Raw genomic sequence first — 20061 nt, 5'->3', positions numbered from 1 at the left:
GATAAATACGGTATGTGAAATATAACACGTTTTACATTGCAATACTGCTATAGAGAAAAATAGAGGTTCATAACAAGCCATTTGTCCAAAAATTTAGGTCACCTTATCATGGTGGGATGGTACACACTATTTGGCCAAATGGTAGGCTAAGAACCTTTATTTTTCTCTATAGCAGTATTGCTATGTAAAACATTTTATATTTCACATATATCTTCATGCTAGCAGTATGCTGCTGTAATCCGTTTGTACTTTTAGTCCAGCTGCAGCAGCTTGCAACTGTGTACTTGTTAGGCTGCATTCACATCACGATTTCTCCATCCGACCTGAGTACACGATTTTTATAACTTAAAATCGTATGAAATCGTATATAAAGTCGGATCCATTGACCTCCATTAAAAAATCGGATCAATTACACACATCCGATTTGATCCGCATCTGATTTCACACGATTTTTGTTCGGGTCTGAAATCGGGGTTGACCACGATTTCAGACCTGAACAAAAATTGTGTGAAATCGGATGCTGATCAAATCGGATGTGTGTAATGGATCCGATTTTTTAATGGAGGTCAATGGATCCGACTTTATATACGATTTCATACGATTTTAAGTTATAAAAATCGTGTACTCAGGTCGGATGGAGAAAATGGAGAAATCGTGATGTGAATGGAAAATCGTTGTGTAGGATGTGCTGACCAATATTTGCTTTTCAAAGTCTAAAACAAAACCATATTTTTCTAAAAAATATGGCTATACAATAGTTAAAAAAATTGTACATTGGCGTTAAAATATTGAGCACGTTTTTTTTTACATCCATAAATGAGAAATAACAGCAGGAATAACTCAAATCAGACCAAAGTATGGGAAAAGACTGACAGCAATTTCGACTTGGCACATTCATTCACACTACTGTGCATTTCAATATTCTGTGCTAAAAATATATTTAGTACAACCATCTTAAAATAGTTTTTGCTTTTAGAGAAAAAAAAAAAAGGAAGCAATTTTCATGTAATTTCTGAATGCCTCTCATATTAAATAAATAAAAATGTATGAAGAAAAACCCGCAAGCATGAATTAACATAGGCAGTGTGTTGGTGTTTCTAAGGTTGAAGCATTTTCCAATGTATTGCATCTAAGAGGCATGGACAGTTCTAAAGTCCCCAATCCAGCCTCCCACCTAGCCCTGTGTGTGCTGCACTTACCTTATGTTATATTTGGTGTAGATGCAGTTTTGCAGTCAACCCATGATCCAATAAGTAAAACTATAAAGATACATCAAGATCCATATTTAGCTTTTATTGAAATAAGTAAAAAAAAAAAAAGAAAAAAGAAAAAAAAAACATTCACATACTAGTATGTAGTAGAAGAAACATTTGTTTATTTTAGTCAGTATCTTTATCTTTTTTTATTATTAGCAATGCAATTACATGTTATCACAATGCCAAATACAAACATTTTCAGTATGGCTGGATGAACACAAGTAACCTGGCACATAGAAATGCCCAGTATGGTATGAACGTTATTCTTCACACAAATTTAACATCAAGATATGTCTCATTTGGGTAAACTAGGAGACATCTAGAAGATATATTTTGTATTTTTTCCCCCAATATTATAACAAATATGTTAATTAGGGCATGAAAAATTGTTTTGGTTTATAAAGAATATGAAAAATATTAGTGATGTGTGCAAGTTCTATGTATTCTCCACACATTACTGCACAGACGTACTCACCATACACTCAAGTTACCATTTGTCATCATATAGAAAGTCTCAAGTGACATATACTGTATATTGATTTAGAAATTACTGTACCACTAACAAGTCAAAAGAATACAAGCAATGTTTTTTATTAATAAACCTGTGCACCAATGATTGCTTTTTTCTCTAGATAGCTATGTATATATTTTAAGTTAAGTTTTCTTTAAATGGACATAAAAAAATTCAGTTTTTACAAACTCACTAAGGCCACTCATGCATTAGATATGGGTAGCAGCTTCATCTACCTCAGATACAGGGACCTTAGAAAATTGCATGGTTAGTAAAAAATCCGGTACACAGACAATATGCCTTAATGTGCGGCATTTTCCTGGGCACTCATTACCCTGGTTAACTCTTTTTATCCCCTCTAACAACAAGTGCCAGTCTAACTCTCAAGCCCGATATAAAACACCACAGACCACCTGCATGAGATACAGAAACAAATACATAGCACGTGACCATCAAACGTACACCTTGTAGAAAGCATTATGCACGGTACACAAACTACATTACTAAAAGACTGGCACAGTATCAGTCATATGACTGGAAATACAAACTGAACAAAAATCAAACCACTTCCACCTCAGTGCAAAATGTAACATAACCGTATTCCAAAACACAAAGACCTTTTTGTATCTACTTCTTTAAAAACAGTTAATGGGAAAATATTTGCAATAACAATCCATCAAGAATTATCCCATATAAATGGTATTTGCACAAATCCAGAAGCCCCTGCACATAGTCTATGGCATTTTAAGAAATATAGCAGGTTTATAGCGAAACTCAAAAAGTCAATCTTTATAGATAAACTGAGTGAGTTTTCATGTAAACAATTGATATACAAATTAACAAAAAGAAACTTACTGACGGATTAACCAAAAACTGGAAGGGCACTTCTAGCTGAGCAGTTTATACCAACAATCCACACTGTTAAAAAAAGGTCTTTCAAAGGGCCAGAAATGTAAATTTATGTTTTTAAAACTGGTAAACAAAAAAAAAAAAAAACTAGGAAAGCCCAATGTATGTAAAACTGTAAATATTTAAGTCTCTGTAAAACTAATTCACATTGGTTATATTGAGTTTTCTATCAAGGTTAGAATGAGGTTTTTAACATGTACTATGTCCTGGGAAGTAGTGTTTAGTGCTGCAGCCTTCTGAATCCTATCATAGTAGAAGGACCCATTTGTGGTAAACTTGAGTTATCAGGTATGGCAGTGTTCTATTAAAAGCCAAATCCCTGCACTGGATCTAGGATTGTATGGAAACTCCTATTCTCTGTAAGTTCTGCATCTTTTACTTATCCTGATATATTTTACATTGCCTACATTTTACTGAATAAACAGCACATCATTTACAAAAACAAAAAACAACCAGAAACCCTGTTCCGCTGTAATATGAGCATAAGGGAACTCATGTATAAAAAAAGATTCTCATTGCAATTCTGTAAGTAGGTAGGCATCCCTTCATATTGTACATGCAATGACCACATCTGCCAACACTGCCTGCTACAAAACAACCAAAAAGGTCCAAATATCTGTATGAACTATTGACCGTGCCAGCAAAAGGCACTAGTCCCTTCTATAATGAACACTAATGAACACACAGATTTGTGTATCCCAGCACTGCAGTGTAGATTGTTAGGAACATATATATATTTTTTTTTATAGTTTAGTCATCTTTAATGCTACAGTCTGGACGCCATACGTGAGACATTAAACTGCTATTTAAAGTAAGTCCCATAACTAAATTTTAGGTGTGAAACATAGTACCCCAAAGTATAATTTTCATGGATTCTGCAATAAAAAGATTTCCAGGCAGTTTTCTGCTTATTACAGATAATTACCATGGTATCCTTTAAAGGGGTACTCCACTGCCTTAGAGATCAGAACATTTTGTTCTGAACGCTGAGTGCGGATGCCGTGGCTCGTGACGTCAGTCATGCCCCCTTCCATAGACTTGCATTGAGGGGGCATGGCGTCACGAGGGGGTGTGGTCATGACCTGCACTGAGGCAGTGGAGTACCCCTTTCACACAGTGCATAAAATAAAGACCATAGAGTATACTTGATAGTAATAAAAATCTCCCCATACAAATACCCTAAGAATATAAACTATCTGGAGATTTTGTGAGTGTATTTTTGCATCAAACATGCTATTCTACATTTAGGTAACACACCTAAACATGTATTTAAGTCACTCATGAGCAAATGTAGCTAAGTAAGTTTTTATGAATATCTGAATGTGAAGAGACTTTATAAATCAAACATTAGCTTAAAAAAAAAGGAAAAAAAAGGAAAATCAAGTGCTTACTATATAAAAAAAGAAAGAAAAAAAAAAAAGACAGACAAGTGCTTACCAAACAAATATGAAAAAACTGAATTGCGTTTGATGTTTAAGATGTAACAGAAAATAACCTTTATTTTAGTCATTTGATGAAAAAAATGGAATGTATTTAACATAGAAAAGAAAAATCAGAAATATATCAGCATCTCAGTTATAAAAATGTAGGAGGCACTTTAAAAATAAAAACCATTAAAAAAATTAGGAAGTGGGTATTTTTTCCTTCACCTATGAGGTTATCAGCAATAATTTGGCACCAATGGACTACCCTCCTGTAAGCTACACTGGGGATTTTGAATAATATAATTTAGTAATATGTGTCAGACTACTAATGTGAGGCAACACTTGGAAACTCTGTCCCATGTTTGTTTTAAAATAGATGTATGCCACGGAAACAACTACAGCCATGGCCAAAAGATTTGAGGCACATATTTAGATTTCTACAAAGTTTGCTGCATCAGTGTTTAATACAGTTAAGAATTTTATATATTTTAACTTTTAGAGATAAAATATTTTAAGTTTATGACTCAATATTTAAAGTGTTGAGCCATGAAGGCTTCTGCAATTTGCCGAATATCATGCTAGATATTCGCTTCTGTGCCAAATCCTGTTTGTGTTTGCCCAACCGAGGATTGACCACAGGTTCTCAATGTGATCGACATTTTGGGTCAATGGCCAGGAAATCCCCCTCAGATCTCAATGTTTTGTTCACCAAGCCATTAAGGGGGGAGATTTAGGAAAAACCTGTGCAGAATAAAAAAAAGTTGTCCAGTTGCCCATAGCAACCAATCAGCTTGCTTCTTTCATTTTTAGGACGGCCTGTGAAAAATGAAAGACGCAATCTGATTGGTTCCTATGGGCAACTGAACAACTTTTTCCTCTGCACAGGTTTTGATAAATCTCCCTCTTAGTTCCCACTTCTACCTTGTGACATGGTGCTCATCATAGTGGCAAAAGCATTGTTCATCACTAAATTCCTCCAAAATAGTCTAACTTGTGGCTCTCCAACTACTGAGGGGGCTACAACTTCAGGCATACCCAAAGCTGTAGTCAGACATCGGAGACCATTGCTATAGACAGTATCTATTTAAAAGAATTTGAAAAAAAAAAAAAAAAAAAAAATGATATTCGTATGTCTGCTGTTTTTATTCAAGAAATGGCATTACTCTAGACTAAGGGGTACGTCTAATATTGTAGCTATTCCCCATTCAAGTAAATGGGATAGAGTTGTCATACAAGACGCAGTAAAAAGACCAGGACTGCACAGTTTTATCCTTACAATAAAAAATAAAAAAAAATGTAAAAAAAATTAGTCCTGGAGAATGCCTTTAAGGCAACTTTGGTTATGCTTCCACAAAACAGTCTTAGCCTTAAACAGAACTCCTAAACCTGTGGTAAAGTTCCTTTAGTGTTCTAGTGAGAAAGGAATATATCTTACTGCCCCTATGGACCGTTAGTTTAGTGCCTTCGCAAACAAAGCCTGTGTCTTACTTTACTTTGAACAGCGAATAGTAAGCAAAAAATGAGACCGGGACAGAAAGATGAGATATAGTTGTAGTAAGCAGTGCCTCCCTCACATGGGCTGTAACTTCAACTGGTCATAACTTGATAAAAGAATAACTGTCAAAGAGGGGGAGGGGGGGCTCCATATTGATGTAATTCAATTATTTACAAATATTTATCACATCTTTAGCCAACATACACGTTACATTTACCACTGATTTTGAAGCCACATTACAGTAGTATTTAAATTCTTCAGTGAGATTTTACATTAAAGATTTTAAATTTGCACTGCTGAAACACACAATTACTACAGTATTATATTTTATAAAGTACCGTCAATATGGAAAAAAGTAAAACACATTTAGTGGAAATATATAGGGTATAGTGATCAGATTTATTATGGGAAGCACTTTCATAGAAGAAAACAAGTACATATAAGAAATATGAAAATTAGTGCGAGTTTTGGATTCCAACACTGAGTTATGCAAAGAAATGTCGGACAAACTTGTTTGTGGACCACTTTAAAGCTACAAAGAAATATTACAATAATACTGTAGCTTTTAATATTGCAGTATAAACTCGTTCAAGCAGAAAAGTGCACCCACTATGCAGTTTCTTACAAAAAAAAAAAAACACCCACTATAAAATAAAACCGTGAGATGCAGATCACAATGTACATTTTAAAGAACTTAGAATGAAGCATAATAGTTATTATAGTGTGTAGTTGGGTCAATTTAAACATACATTTAATTCAACCAAAAATGAAGATTTTTTTAAATAAATAAAATACATTTAACATAGAATGCCTGCAATATAAGATAATAGCATGAAGCGTACATACATTGTCATTTCTAAGACATAATGGATGCCTCATTTGGAGGCTTCCTTCTTACCAAAATACATATATTTTGTGCTAAAAATCATTTTTTCAAGAGGGTTTAACTAAAGATGTTCAACTGTTTGGCTTTTTCAACTTCTATGTATTACTAAGCTATCATAATTGATCTTAGATGATCACACAGGACATAGGGATGGCCGAGGAATGAGGAAACAGAGGGTTCTCTGGCTTCTGCAGTTTTAGTGTAAATACAGAATGCAGTTCATACATTTGTCAAGTGTTTTTTTTTTTTTTTTTTAAACAAAAATGTTTAAACAACAAAATGACAAAAATGATTCTAGATCCAAAAGGAGTTTTCAAACGCTTTGTGCACGATGCTGGGGTCAGCCGCACTCCCCCGTGCCTTCAGGCCACACCCCCTCAATGAAAGTCTATGGGAGAGGCGTGTCAGCCACCACGCCCCCTCCCATAGAATTGCATTGAGGGGGCCTGACGTGACAGCACGAGGGGGCATGGCCGACCCCAGCAGCGTGCACAACCAAATGTTCAGAACGTCAGCCAGTGATAATATTGCTATCCTTTTCAGCTGGATGTGAGGCATAATTAATAATATATATTATATAATATATATATTGCTAAACTGTTGGCTTGAACTGGGTTATCCAGCTATTAAAAGCAAATCCCCTATCTCCGAAAAGGGCCCCGACTCCCCTGCTGTGCTTTCTGGCCTTTACTTTCCAAGACATACTTCTCTCAGCACTGACAGCCCACTCAGCCAATCACTGGCCGTAATGGCAGTCATTGCCAAGAGGAGTACATAGAACGGGAATACGATTTTAATAGCTGGGTAACCCCTTTAAGGAACTGTACCTTATTTCTTTAAAGTAAAATTGTCAATTCACATCCCCTGCTATAGAACAGTTAACTTCTGTCCTATATAAAATGACCTAGTAAGCAGATTATACATAACTATGTTGCTAATCTAAGCGAGAGTATAGCTGAGAAAACTGTTTGCTGTGAATGCCTGCAAGACACTTGGCAGTCAGCTTATACACATACAACATGTGATGAATGACTGAACAACTTTGCCTTCTCAATTACGCGCTCACTTAGATTAGGGAGACTTATGGCTTCACATCACATATAGTGCTGATATGCCATGTGACATAGTGCTGGTAGCTATCTGGAAAGATTGTGGTGAGGGGGGAGTGATGACAGGTTCTCTTTAAAGTGTATAATTTAATAAAGAGGCTCTTTAACTTGACCAAGTGTAACCATGGCGATAAACACTGATATATAAATTCTAATGATATATTGCAGAAACCAAGGCTAATATACAGACTGGATATTAACCAAATGTAAAAAATGCAATGTTACTTTTAGATAGTACTTCTATTTAATATATACTAGTGATTTTATGTTTTGTAAACTATGCACAGGTACGCATCTGCCGATAATCACAATTTAGACAACAGCTAATACAAGCAAATGCTGAAATGTGGCCAGAGTAATAACCAACTCCTTATCGGGTATGTTGTTGTTTTTTTGTACTTCCTAGCATTTGTCATGTAAAATACAGCATGCCAGACTGAACCAAAGAAAAAGTGAAAGTTTTTTTCTTTTAAAGCTACACTTCAGTAGCAAAAGAAAAACAATGTATATTCAAGCAAATTGAGGTCATTGTTGGCTGAAAAGCACGAAAATATGCACTCTGCCAGGTATTACTCCATTCTATCATGTTCCTTCAAAACCTGGCAATGTTCATATATTATTTCTATATATATTTTTATATATGTCTATATATTTTTTTTATTACATATATATATTTTTTTTTTACAGCCAGAATTTTTTGTGGGTATATGTATCTGCTTAGTCCCATCTATAACTATATTACTCTGTCTGCTAGCATCATAAGTGTGAGAAGCAGAAAGAGGCACTTACTGGTTATACCAGTGAAAATTGGAAAAAGGCACAACGATTTTACCCAGCATGCCTACTAAAGCAGCAAATACAGACCATTGTGTACAAACATTTCATAGCCACAAATTTCCTAAGCTCATCTCAAAGGTCTATTAGACATATTCTGTTAAAGGCAAAATTATGCTGGGAATAAGACAGGGACATTTTTAAATTATGATACACACATGAGCAGATAGCGCCCACTTCTTGTGAGGAACAAAAAAATTAAAACAAACTAAAAGTACAAATGGGGTGTTAGGTAAAGTAGCAGCCAAGAACCATTCATCTAGTAGAGCACCCAAAATGCCTGTCTTCAATGCACAATGATACACATCCATAATACAATACAAGCATGTATGTCTGATGACCCTTTGAAGGCCTGTCAAAAACTAAGGAACCCATTTTATAGCCAGTACATAACATAGCCTTAACTCTGTGCACAATTGCAGTCCACAAACAAGACTTATCACAAGATCTACACCCCCTACTAACAAATATTTGTTTAGCAAGGCTATGCCTAACTAAATTAAGACTAAATATGTTTGGCATAAAATGTTTTCTATCAGATAGAAATTGTTTTTCAGTTTGGATTTTACATTAAATATACGTATGCATCGTGTTAACTCAATGTCCAGATCTTAGACTGCAAAGCCCATCGGTTCAATGCCAATGGAAATTTTAAAGCTTGCCAATGAATCTTATGACTATTTCAATTCTGGTTTGCATTGCTTGTGCTTGATGGCCTAGATAGTGTTTTTTGGCATCTACCTAACACATGATGAATGTGGTCTTAATCAACAGCTCACATACACACTACATATTAAACCATTCTACAACAATAAATGATAACATTAAAAGCAATAAAAGTGACTATCTGCAATGTGTAAGGGTTCCTTGGCACAAACAATTTGAATGACTATTCCACATTGCACTTCATAATAGCAGTGTATACATTTTAGACTGTACAGTTAGTGATAAAAAATAAAAAAAAATATCTGGACTAAGGCGCTGCAGAATTTTTTTTTTACTTTGTTGGAATATATTTCTTTTGAACCAGAAGGAAAAGAAAACTTGGGGGTATATCTGTACCATCATTAGCTATGTGTGTTTTTTAGTGCCAAGCGTTAAGGAGCTGAACTTACAGCAAGCCAAGCTGTTAAAATCCACAGCAAATGAATCACATAAAAAACAGAATTCTTCTACATAGCATGCGCAGCGAGGAAAGGAAGCAGCGAAGATGATAGCAGGCTATTGCCTTATGGGTTTTTCAATGAACACTGTTTTTCCTTCAAAATCTGGCATCAACAGGACGTAAAAAAACATTAACTCAAGTGAGCCATATCAAAAATGGAGTTTTGGTGAACATGAAATAATAGGCGGAGTGCACGAGCAGTATTTTATATCCATGTAACACCTTGCCCCAATGAATCAGGGAAAACACATATCTTATAAACTCTTAACAGTTTTATTTGCATCATCCTATTGGAGTTGCAAAAAAGAAAAAAAAAATGAAACACTAGTTCTTTGTCCTGTGACATAAGTAGAAATAGTTGATTAAGATGTGAACATTCCATATGGGACTAGCCAAGCAGATGGGAGACTAGTTTTCTCCTATGGAAAATGGCCTGGATAACCGAGTTGCATCTGTGTTTCTCTGAAATTTCACAGTATGAACTTTCCCAGTATGTTGAGAAATAGCTGGAACAGTCGAAGAGTTTTTATTCCTCCTTAAATTAACAATGCTGTCCTTCATTGGTGGTCTGTGACATGAGAAACGATTGTACAACTTCCTCTGTTGACAAGGGGCTGGCATTTACATCCTCAAGGGCATCAGTGACTGAAAACTGGCGATCTCTCAGTCGGTTCCAATTTGCCAATATATTATGGTATTCAAACACCTTCTCAAAATTACCCACAGAGTTATACAGTTTAATCAGGCCCCTGTAGTCATATTCCAGTCCACTGTAACCTTCACCAAATAACTTCTTACCTGAAATAAAAACATGAATATAAAAGAAAAATGAGTCTAGAGAGGATTGCAAACTCTCAAACTATGCTTAAACACTAATGCTAATAAAATCATATTTGCCACGAAAAAGGTTGGTCTACTTTCCTGTTTGCCGGTGGTCAACACATCGTACTGTCGTTCAGCTAAGCGTCAGCTGCAGTGTTGTCATGTCTCAGCCGGTGATAGGTTGAGCTGCATTGTTACATATTTAGTCCCAGCACCAGGGAGACCAGTGCTGAGGCACAATACTTCACAAAGCTGCTCACCTATCGCTAGCTGAGGCGGGACATCGCTGTGTGATTAGCTGAGCAGCAGTGAGACACGTCAACCACTGACAAATAAGAAGAGGACTGCAGCAGAGTACGGGAGCACGGAGGAAGCGGCAGCAGGCAAGTCAGGATTTTTGTTTTTCTGCCAGCCTGGGGATGATTAAAAAAAAGTTCTACACCAGAGTACCTCTTTAGGTTCAATGGACTGAATGTAGTATACTAGTGACTAAAAGGTAAATAGTAAATCTACAAAGTAAAAAAATATGAATCCAATTTCCATAAAAAGTGGTTTTAGCTTTCAAAAAGATATCTTAATGTCACTGCAATAAAATGAATGCAAGAGAAAACTCCACCTACCTTCCTCAAATCAAAAAACAAAAACAAGCAAAAACAAACTACTAACTTATGTACCTCAAAAATTGCATAAATAAAAAATGCAGCTCATTATGTAAAAAAAACAAGCCTTCATACAGATACACTGATGGAAACAAGGTATATTTCTTGCGACGCAGTGACAACAGTAACACTTTTTCATCAAACATGTTTTTATTGTGCATGAATACAAAGAGGTTACTCACATATCTGGACATGTTGAAGCAGCATGTGAACACATCTGTGGGTACCTGAATATCACCAAGAGGACTCACTATTTATACTGGGCATGCGTCTGCCTATCAGTTTATTGAGGAGCAGCATATTTCCTCCCATCTAAAGTAAAGGTACACTGCCTCACCATGTATCCTAGCCAGTGTGTTTGTGATGTGAGCAGAAGTTAGAAGAAATAAAGAGAATTGCCACACGACCAAACAGGGGAACAGAACTTTCATGACTGTATAATAATGAAATTGGGTTTTAAATAATTAGACAACCACATTAGGCACCCAAGTTATGTGCTATATTTTCAGGATGGATATTCTAATTTTATTGCAACTGTGAAAAGGGGTTGTCCAGTGGAATTTTTTTTACGTTGCCATTGTCCACAGCCTGCCTAAAAATAAACTTTAAAATGAAATCTGCCATCAGTGTCACCTGCACTAACCTGTCTGTACTGTCAGGTAGTGCAGGTGACACTGATGACAACGGTACTTGCCTTGTCCCGTTCTGTGCTGTCGTTCTCTGGCAATCCTCTTTGGTATTTTCAACAGACTTGAACATGGGCAGAGCTTAGTCGCCTCACCACTGCTGTTCTCTGCTGGGTCCCGCTGCTAGCAAACTGCAGCAGTGACATCACTAAGCTCCACCCATGCTCCAAGCCGGGCCCAGAGCTGAAGATACCGGAGAACTACAGCACAGGACCTGGTAAGTACCGTTGTAATCAGTGTCACCTGCACTACCTGTCTGTACTGACTAGGGATCGACTGATATAGATTCTTTTTTTAGGGCCGATAATCTGTGGAGGTTAAGGCCGATAGCCGATAACTTATACCGATATTCCGGCATAAGTTATCGGCTATTTATGTCCCCGCAAACCCCTCCCCCCCCCCCCCTGTGCGCGCGACGATGCGGTGGGGGGTGCGGTGCAGTGCGGACGGTGCATTATCGGCAAGGTAATTGCCGATACCAATAACGTCCAAAATCGTGAATATCGGCCGATAATAGATAATCGGTCGATCCCTAGTACTGACTCCATGCAGGTGAAACTGATGACAGATTTCCTTTAACTCCCCTCTGCTCCCTTGTAGCTCCATTATTGGATGTTATTTTTACCGAAAAATGCATTGTGTAGAAATGGAAGCCCCCAAAAGTTACAAAATGAAATTTTTTGTTCAATTTTGTCGCACAATGAATTTTTTTTCCGTTTCTACGTGGATTTTTTTGAAAAATGACTAATATCACTGCAAAAAATAAGCCATCATATGGAATTTTATGTGTAAAATTGAAAGCGTTATGATTTTTAGAAGATGAGGAGGAAAAAATGAAAATTCAAAAACAGAAAAACCCTGCGTCCTTAAGGGGTTAAAAGGTTAAAGTCTGTTGCTTGCTGCCTATACTATGCTTAAAGCAGTCAGTGGGCTGCTTAAAGATAACGAAAGCGGCAGCTCATGAATATTGCTGCTCTCGCAATGTGAGTTTTCTTTTAAAGCGATGGTAAGAGACAAAATTAAAATATTACTCTACATACCAATTGCTATTGACCGAAGATAGAGCTTCTCCGCATTTTCATACTGATTCATGTCATAATTATACAAAGAAGCCAAATGTCCAACTGAAAGTGCTACTTCGTAGTCTTCTTGGCCTAGTAGCTGCTCCTTAATTTGGATAGCTTTGATGTGCATTTCTTCAGCTTCCTAAGTGGCAAGTCAGAGAGTGGACGACAAGGTTAGAAAAGAGAATTTATAATTGCGGTTATACAAAACAGACAATGTTAAAGAGTATGCTACCACTATGCATAGTAACAAATAGAACTAGTCTTAGAAGCGTGGAAGATACTTCAAAACTAACCCATTTCAAAGAATCAGCTTTAAAATTCTGTAGACAAAGATAGATAACCAGGAGTGGACTTAAAAACTATTGTGAAGACTGAAAGAAAGTATTTCTTAAAAAAAAAAAAAAAAAACAGAACTACTGAAAGCTTTTACTCACCTTAAACTTTCTCATGGACTGATACAGCCTGCCGAGATTTCCATAGTGTTTTGCTGTCTGTACATTGAACTCTCCAAAGGCTTTTTTAGCAAGTTGTAGTGAAGAAAGGTGAAGATCATGAGCTTCTTGAAGAAGTTTTTGCTCAGTCTCTTTGTTGTGACAATCTATAGCAATTTCCTCTAAGATTAGAGCTTTGGGGTAAAGGATAGAAGAGAAAGTTACACACAATCGAACGGCAACATTTACATTGTTAATGTGGATAATCTTCATGCTATCCTAGCAATATGCCATCCCCTAATAAAATGTGTGAGATCTGTACTAATGCCACAATTTTGCCATGTATATCAGTCAACTCTGTGCAGCCCTAGGCTTTTAATACAGTGTTTTGTAAAATTAGCATCAGACATCAAATGTTCGCTTATTAACTATCCCAAATAGTATCAGTAAGTAATAAAAGAAAAACAAAAAAGGATGAGAAAAATGAATACACATACCTTTAACTCTTTTTGAGGAAGCTAATAAAAGATGGTCTTCTGGGAGTATATGGGTAATGATATCTATGGCACGCTCAGCATGAAATCTTTAATAAAAAAAAAAAAAAAAAAAAGTTACGTTAGTAGAAAGTATGCAATAAGCTAATGCATTTATGAAACAAAATTTTACTTAAAGGGGTACTCTAATCATGATCTAGTAAATGACATCACCTAATGAATTTAGGAGGATGCCTTTTGGGATTCACCTTTCAGACAAGTGCAATACAGCTCCATAACAGTCAGAAGCTGAAGCTCCCTGCACAGCAGGAAGAATGGTGTAACGCTATGCAGCGCTTAAGAGGGGTTATCCAGCATAAGGTGATTTTAGTACATATCTTCCAGGCTCTCTTTTTGTCAACTGGGTATTGCCTGTTTTAGTTCGGTCTCAAACTAAAACATCCCATAGCTCCATGCTTGTAATTTTGAAGTTACTTTCCTCCCTCCCACACATCAGCCACCCCACCAATTGCAGCACAAATAAGCTGCAGCCATTCAAAAGACCAGTGGTTTTCTAACCATAGTGCCTACAGCTGTTGCAAAATAATCTCTCCCACACGGCAGTTACTCCACCTATTGAAGCAGGACTGGCTCCCTTTGCACAACTGACTTTGCACACTGCAACCTGGGAAATCCCAAGACCTGAGTAATTTTGTATACTGTTAAAAATAAATATTCGGACGAAAATCACATAAGAATTGCAAGACCACCGTCACACACTATATTATGAACTACACTAAGTTTACAGCTCCTGTAGCATAGTCAAAGATAACAAATTCCTGTAATACCCCTTTAACTTGTAAAGCAGCTGATTCTGCTTCTAAAGTGTGCCCAACCTACATATTATTACAGGGGTTATCCACCATAAGATGATTTTAGTACTTACCTGCCGGAACTGGGTATTTCCTGTTTGATATTGTTCTCTAAACTACACATCCCACAGTTCCATGCTTGAAAGTTTGAGGTCACTTTCCTTCCTCCCACACATCAGCCACCCCACCCATTGAAACAGTTTTCTAATCATGGGGCCTACAGCTGTTGCAAAATTGAAGCAGGACAGGCTCCCTCTGATAACCTGACTAGTGATGTCAGGTCTCGACGCTCTGCAACCTGGGAAATCCCGAGACATGAGTAATTTTGTATGCTGTTAAAAATAAATATTGGGGCAATATTCACAAAAAAAATTGTGAGATATCCATCACACAAAAAGGTACAGACACTATTATGAACTACACTAACTTCACAGCTCCTGTAGCATAGTCAAATAACAATAAACTCCTGGAATACCCCTTTAACAGTATTTATAGTGTTACACTTCTAAAAATTTGGAATTCTGAAATGGAAATTCTAACAAAAGCTCTTTATTTTACTTTCTGCTTCTGAAAAACCATATTAAAAACAAAAAACAAAGGAGCAAACTGTGAAAACAGTGGTGTATGAGAACAAAGTTGCAAAATACTCACAATGCATTATCAAATTTCCCTGAACTGTACTGATGAACATACGAAGAGTAGGCCAGGTCTTCATGGGCTGTTGCCACATGGATATTTTTTCCTCCAAATACTGACTGTCTGATATCAAGGGCAGTCTACAAAGATATTTTCAGGATTAAGAGAGAACATTTTCCTTCAAACTATACAAATTTCAAACAAAATTATTAATCAAATCACGGCTTATAAATGCTAAATTATAAATTGCTTGTTCACAAATATGAAGGGTGACTTTGTGTTTGAATTTTATTAATGTAGTAACAGTTGACTATATGCAAGAGTATTACATTTGAAAAAGCACAATTATTTGTGCCACCATTGTGTGAGTGGTATATAGGTTAACGCTCCTGTCAAAATCTCATTTAGCCATTTTATATTGTTGAGCTTTGCTTGTGCAGTTCAAGGTTGCAAATTTCTAGCCCTAATATTGTCAGCAATATGAAAGAAAAGAATGACTACAGTACCTGATATATTGCAACGGACTGGCATATGTTGTCAACATTCAAAAGGTAAAATCCATAATCTAGTAATGTATCAGAATATTTTGGATGCTTGTGGCCAAAATTTTCCCTAAACAATAGAAAAAATTAAATCCAAAAACAATAGTTAACTTAAAATATAATAAAGTCCAAAAACAGTAAAGCTTGAGGACAACAATCTTACCGAGCAAGGTATACGGCGTGTTTTATTAACTGTTCAGCTTTCTTGAACTCTCTCTTCACCACACAAGCCTAAAATAAATATGAATACTAAACAGATTAAATCCACAGATTAAAACATATTTGATGGTTCTATTTAAACATGCAGAAATTTTCAATCAATCCAAAATCTATGAATCAATCAAAATCTATAAAAGTGATTTTAGGAACCTAATTAAAGAGTATCATATTCACAACCAGTAAGTATTTTTTATATTTTACTGGCCAGTAATTTATAGGTGGGTCAGCGTTAGATAGAATAGCACTACTGCATTTTTAACTACCATCCTAAATTATTTCTAATTTTAAATATGCCACTTACACCTAGCCAAAAAAATCCCCCCATGTTCTGAAAGAAACTAGTCTTCAGCTTGTGGTACCCACTGACAAAGTGATCAATTGGTACACAGACCTATAACTATTCTGCAAAACTGCCTTAGGGTAGGGTCACACGTAACTGATCCACAGCGTATTTTACCCGACCCATTTTGTGCCACCAGCTGTTGCCACCTGCCATTCCTCTGCCTCGCCCATGGCCTGCTCGCAGCGGCATTCTGCCGCTACAAGCGTCCACACAGGGGGCCTGCGAGTTGGCGAAACACTGACATCACGGAGCAGCCACGATGTCTGAGTGCACTGCGCGGCTGCTCCGCGATGTCTGAGCGGACTCACCGACTCGCAGGCCCCGTGTGCCTGCTCATAGCGGCACAAAATGGGTCGTCACCGGTCGATCTGCAGCGTAAAATACGCTGCTGATCCGTTACGTGTGACCCTACCCTTAAAGTGACTACATCCATCACATTTCCAAGCAAATACTGTTTATTATGGGACTCAAAAGCATGGCCACCCACAAAAAAATAAAATTTTATGTACTTACCACTGTGCCAAACCTCAAACCTAGTCACATATAGACTATGTTTGGCACACTGAAATAAACTGAACATGTGGTTATATGCTGTGGCATACATTTGAGTTGGGGACTACATAGGAATGTATAGCTGGATGCATATTTTTGGCAAAGAAAGGTATTTTTTTTGTTGCTGATACTTATACCACCCCCCACCCCTTCTTTTCTTCTGGAAAAGACAAGGGGTGAAACACCTGCATCTTCTCTCCCAACCAGTTTTCTGCTTTAAACTTTAAAAATACAGATAAATAATTTTTAGGCACACAAACCTTAGATGCCTGCCTCAAAACATCTACGATCACCTTCACAGGTAGTCCATTGGTAATTTCTCTCATGGCCTCTATACACCATTTATAAGCCTTAGGGGAAAGAAAAAGAAAAAAATAAAAAGTTTTGGTATACAACAGAACACAACATATACTCAACTGCTTGATCCCTGTAACTGCCTTTCTGAGAGTGCTCAGGTCCCCAGTGCTCACTGTTTTCGAGTGACATCTCAACAGACAAGAGGCCCACTGATTGGCTAAGAACGAACACATTGCCTGTTTCACCAGGAACCAATGAGCAGCAGGAAAAGGAACAGTAAACATGGCAGAAGATAAGGCAGACATTCCCTATTTTTTCCTTTTAAGCCACTCTACGCTCTTTTAATCCCTTAAGGACAAAAAATAAATGTTTATTTTGGATTTTCTTTTCTTTTTCCATCTACAAAGCCATTAAGGGCTTTAATTTTGACATAGAAGTATTGGGGGGGGGGGCGCGGTTGGGAGTGTGAAGGGAGGTTGGAAAAAAATACAAAGCGCATTTTTTGTGCACTATTCTCCCTTTAACAAATCTACCAGATCCTTACAAATCCAGTTATATGTAGAGACTTAATACTCTTAACATTTAAAAAGGTTCTCATCATCCGGGACATGTATGGCATATTCTGTGGATATGCCATCAATGTCCAATCGGTGTGAGTCCCAGAAGTTTTAGCTATGCCGTTTTCAAAATCCAAAACTTACATATGCTCTTGGAGCTGAGCTTTTCATGCAGTAACATTAATGGTAGTTACACAAACTGCACAGAACAGCCATTCCGATAGGCTCCAGTGACTGCCAGCAAGTTAGAGGGTCAGAGAACCCCTCGTTTTAGAAATTGTAGAAGGTACCAGAAAGGGATAACCAGTGGATATACCATACATTGTCCCAGACCAGAATTCCTCTTTAAAACACTATACTTTAGGGCCACATTTCCCCTGCATCTCCCTTCATGACGGCACGAAATATGGAGGTTGCTCCTCCTATCACTGTAGGAACAGGAAACAGAGGTTTAAAAGGGCCCCTCCCCTTACACACCCCAGTGTTTTTCCTGTCCCTACAGGGATGGAGTAGAGGTGCATGGATGCACTGAAGATCTCGTGGGGATCGGTCGATCGAGGCCTGCTTAAGGTCTTCTTCCTCTGTGCAAGTTCCCACCCCCAGGCCAGTACTCTCCCCTGTAGAGAGCCAGTCCCCTGTCCTGGGTTAAAACGTCCCCGAACCAGTACAGCTGCTCAGGGGGCTCTGCAGGTGGCTGAGCAGCTCTCAAGGCTTCAGCAGCTAGCGTGTCCTGCATTGTGCGTCTTAAGCTGGCAGGGTCACGTGGAGGTACGCGCTGCATAATGATGGGCACCAGCATGGAGATGTACCTGTGACGGTGGGCCTTGCTCACACATGGAATAACACACCAGTCTGCTTGTCTCAACATGCGCTCAGACTACAAGGCATCATGAATGCTGACCATGCAAACCCTGCAGAAGCCCTGAAGACATATGAAATGGTGAGAACGGTGGTTTTTCACCTATTCCCCTTCTTACCACTGTTTACAAAAAAAAAAAAAAAAGGGACAGAGAGAGATCCCACAAGTAAGGGTTCAAGGGGCCTCTGAGGAGGGAGAAATGAGATAAGAGCGAGCCAAGAGTTGTGCAATGTGCTGTATTCCTCTAACTAGCAAGTATAGGTGCTAAATCAGTAACACCTGTATGGGCCATAATAATGAGAAGTCTGCTAGGATGCAAGACAATAGGCCTTGATTAGGGAGGAGATTTGCTCTTCTATGGCTGGATACACATAAGAATAGGCGGGCTCAGCACCATAAACATTAGAAGGGTGCTACTATGCGTACCGACCAACAAGTACTACACCAAAGACAAAAGAGATACGCAATATAGTGCACACCCACCGTTCCTGTATTTCAAAAAATTAATCTTTATTGCACATAAATTTATACAAAACGCAGACAGTACAGTTAAAATCAATTAAAAGGCCCAAATGGCCACCGCACTAACAGGGGGAGCCCCATAAAAGAGGGGAACCCCACCCAGGGCACCTGCCTCCACAAATATATGAATTACAAGCCTGTCACAAGATAAATGAAAGTGATTTCACACCAATATAGTCTTAATCCCACAACAACAATAACTTGTATACAACCTGAATAGTTTTCCTAGTAACATAGGGGATAAAGAGCAAAGGACGGCTGATGGAGGAGCAACCAGGCAGGTGCCCCCCTAGGACTCCACGCGTTCCGTTGCCCGTCGGCAACTTCCTCAGGGGTGCTGTGTCTCTTTGGTTTAGATAGATAGAGAGATAGAGAGAGATAGAGAGAGAGAGAGAGAGAGAGATAGAGAGAGATAGAGATCGATAGATAGAGATATATAGATAGATATAGATAGATAGATAGATAGATAGATAGACAGAGATAGATAGATAGAGATAGAGATCTATATATAGCAAAAATAAACAGTGGCACACCAAGTGAAAAAAAGGTGATTTATTTAAAAAAAAAAACGTGTTCGGCAACGTTTCAGCTGGCTCACTCAGCCATTTTCAAGCTGGGTGAGCCAGCTGAAACGTTGCCTAACAAGTTTTTTTGAAATAAATCACCTTTTTTTTCACTTGGTGTGCCACTGTTTATTTTTGCTTTGTGTCGTGGAGGGGTCCCCAACCTGGAACTGACACAGTAGGCACCCGTGCACCTTTTTCCTCTGGAGTGCTGCTTTCCTGTTCCATATGTATATATTTTTATATTATATATATATATATATATATATATATATATATATATATATATATATATATCTCAAACATAATTAGCTAATTAATGTGAAGGAGATACCTGTTTGTCCATTGTGCCCTGTGTCCGGGCATTCGTCT

At 37.7% G+C, this 20061-nt stretch overlaps 1 protein-coding gene across 1 annotated transcript in view; it reads right to left on the bottom strand.

Moving 5' to 3' along the window:
• Positions 1-1317: 1317 nt before the first annotated feature.
• The window catches only part of APPBP2 (amyloid beta precursor protein binding protein 2), an 83265-nt gene continuing 64521 nt past the window's right edge, over positions 1318-20061 (bottom strand). Inside the window, exons 6-13 of the mRNA XM_056556711.1 lie at positions 17152-17241; positions 15941-16008; positions 15742-15847; positions 15251-15375; positions 13752-13837; positions 13258-13448; positions 12797-12962; positions 1318-10387 (exon numbers count right to left, since the gene is read on the bottom strand). Of these exons, the coding sequence (XP_056412686.1) occupies positions 10131-10387; positions 12797-12962; positions 13258-13448; positions 13752-13837; positions 15251-15375; positions 15742-15847; positions 15941-16008; positions 17152-17241 (1089 nt within the window). The 3' untranslated portion in view covers positions 1318-10130. The remainder of the gene's footprint in view (positions 10388-12796; positions 12963-13257; positions 13449-13751; positions 13838-15250; positions 15376-15741; positions 15848-15940; positions 16009-17151; positions 17242-20061) is intronic.

Source organism: Hyla sarda, chromosome 2, assembly GCF_029499605.1.
Source record: "Hyla sarda isolate aHylSar1 chromosome 2, aHylSar1.hap1, whole genome shotgun sequence".
Taxonomy (NCBI): Eukaryota; Metazoa; Chordata; class Amphibia; order Anura; family Hylidae; genus Hyla; species Hyla sarda.
The sequence above is the reverse complement of the archived record's forward strand: the minus strand, read 5'-3'. Positions and strand labels throughout refer to the sequence as shown.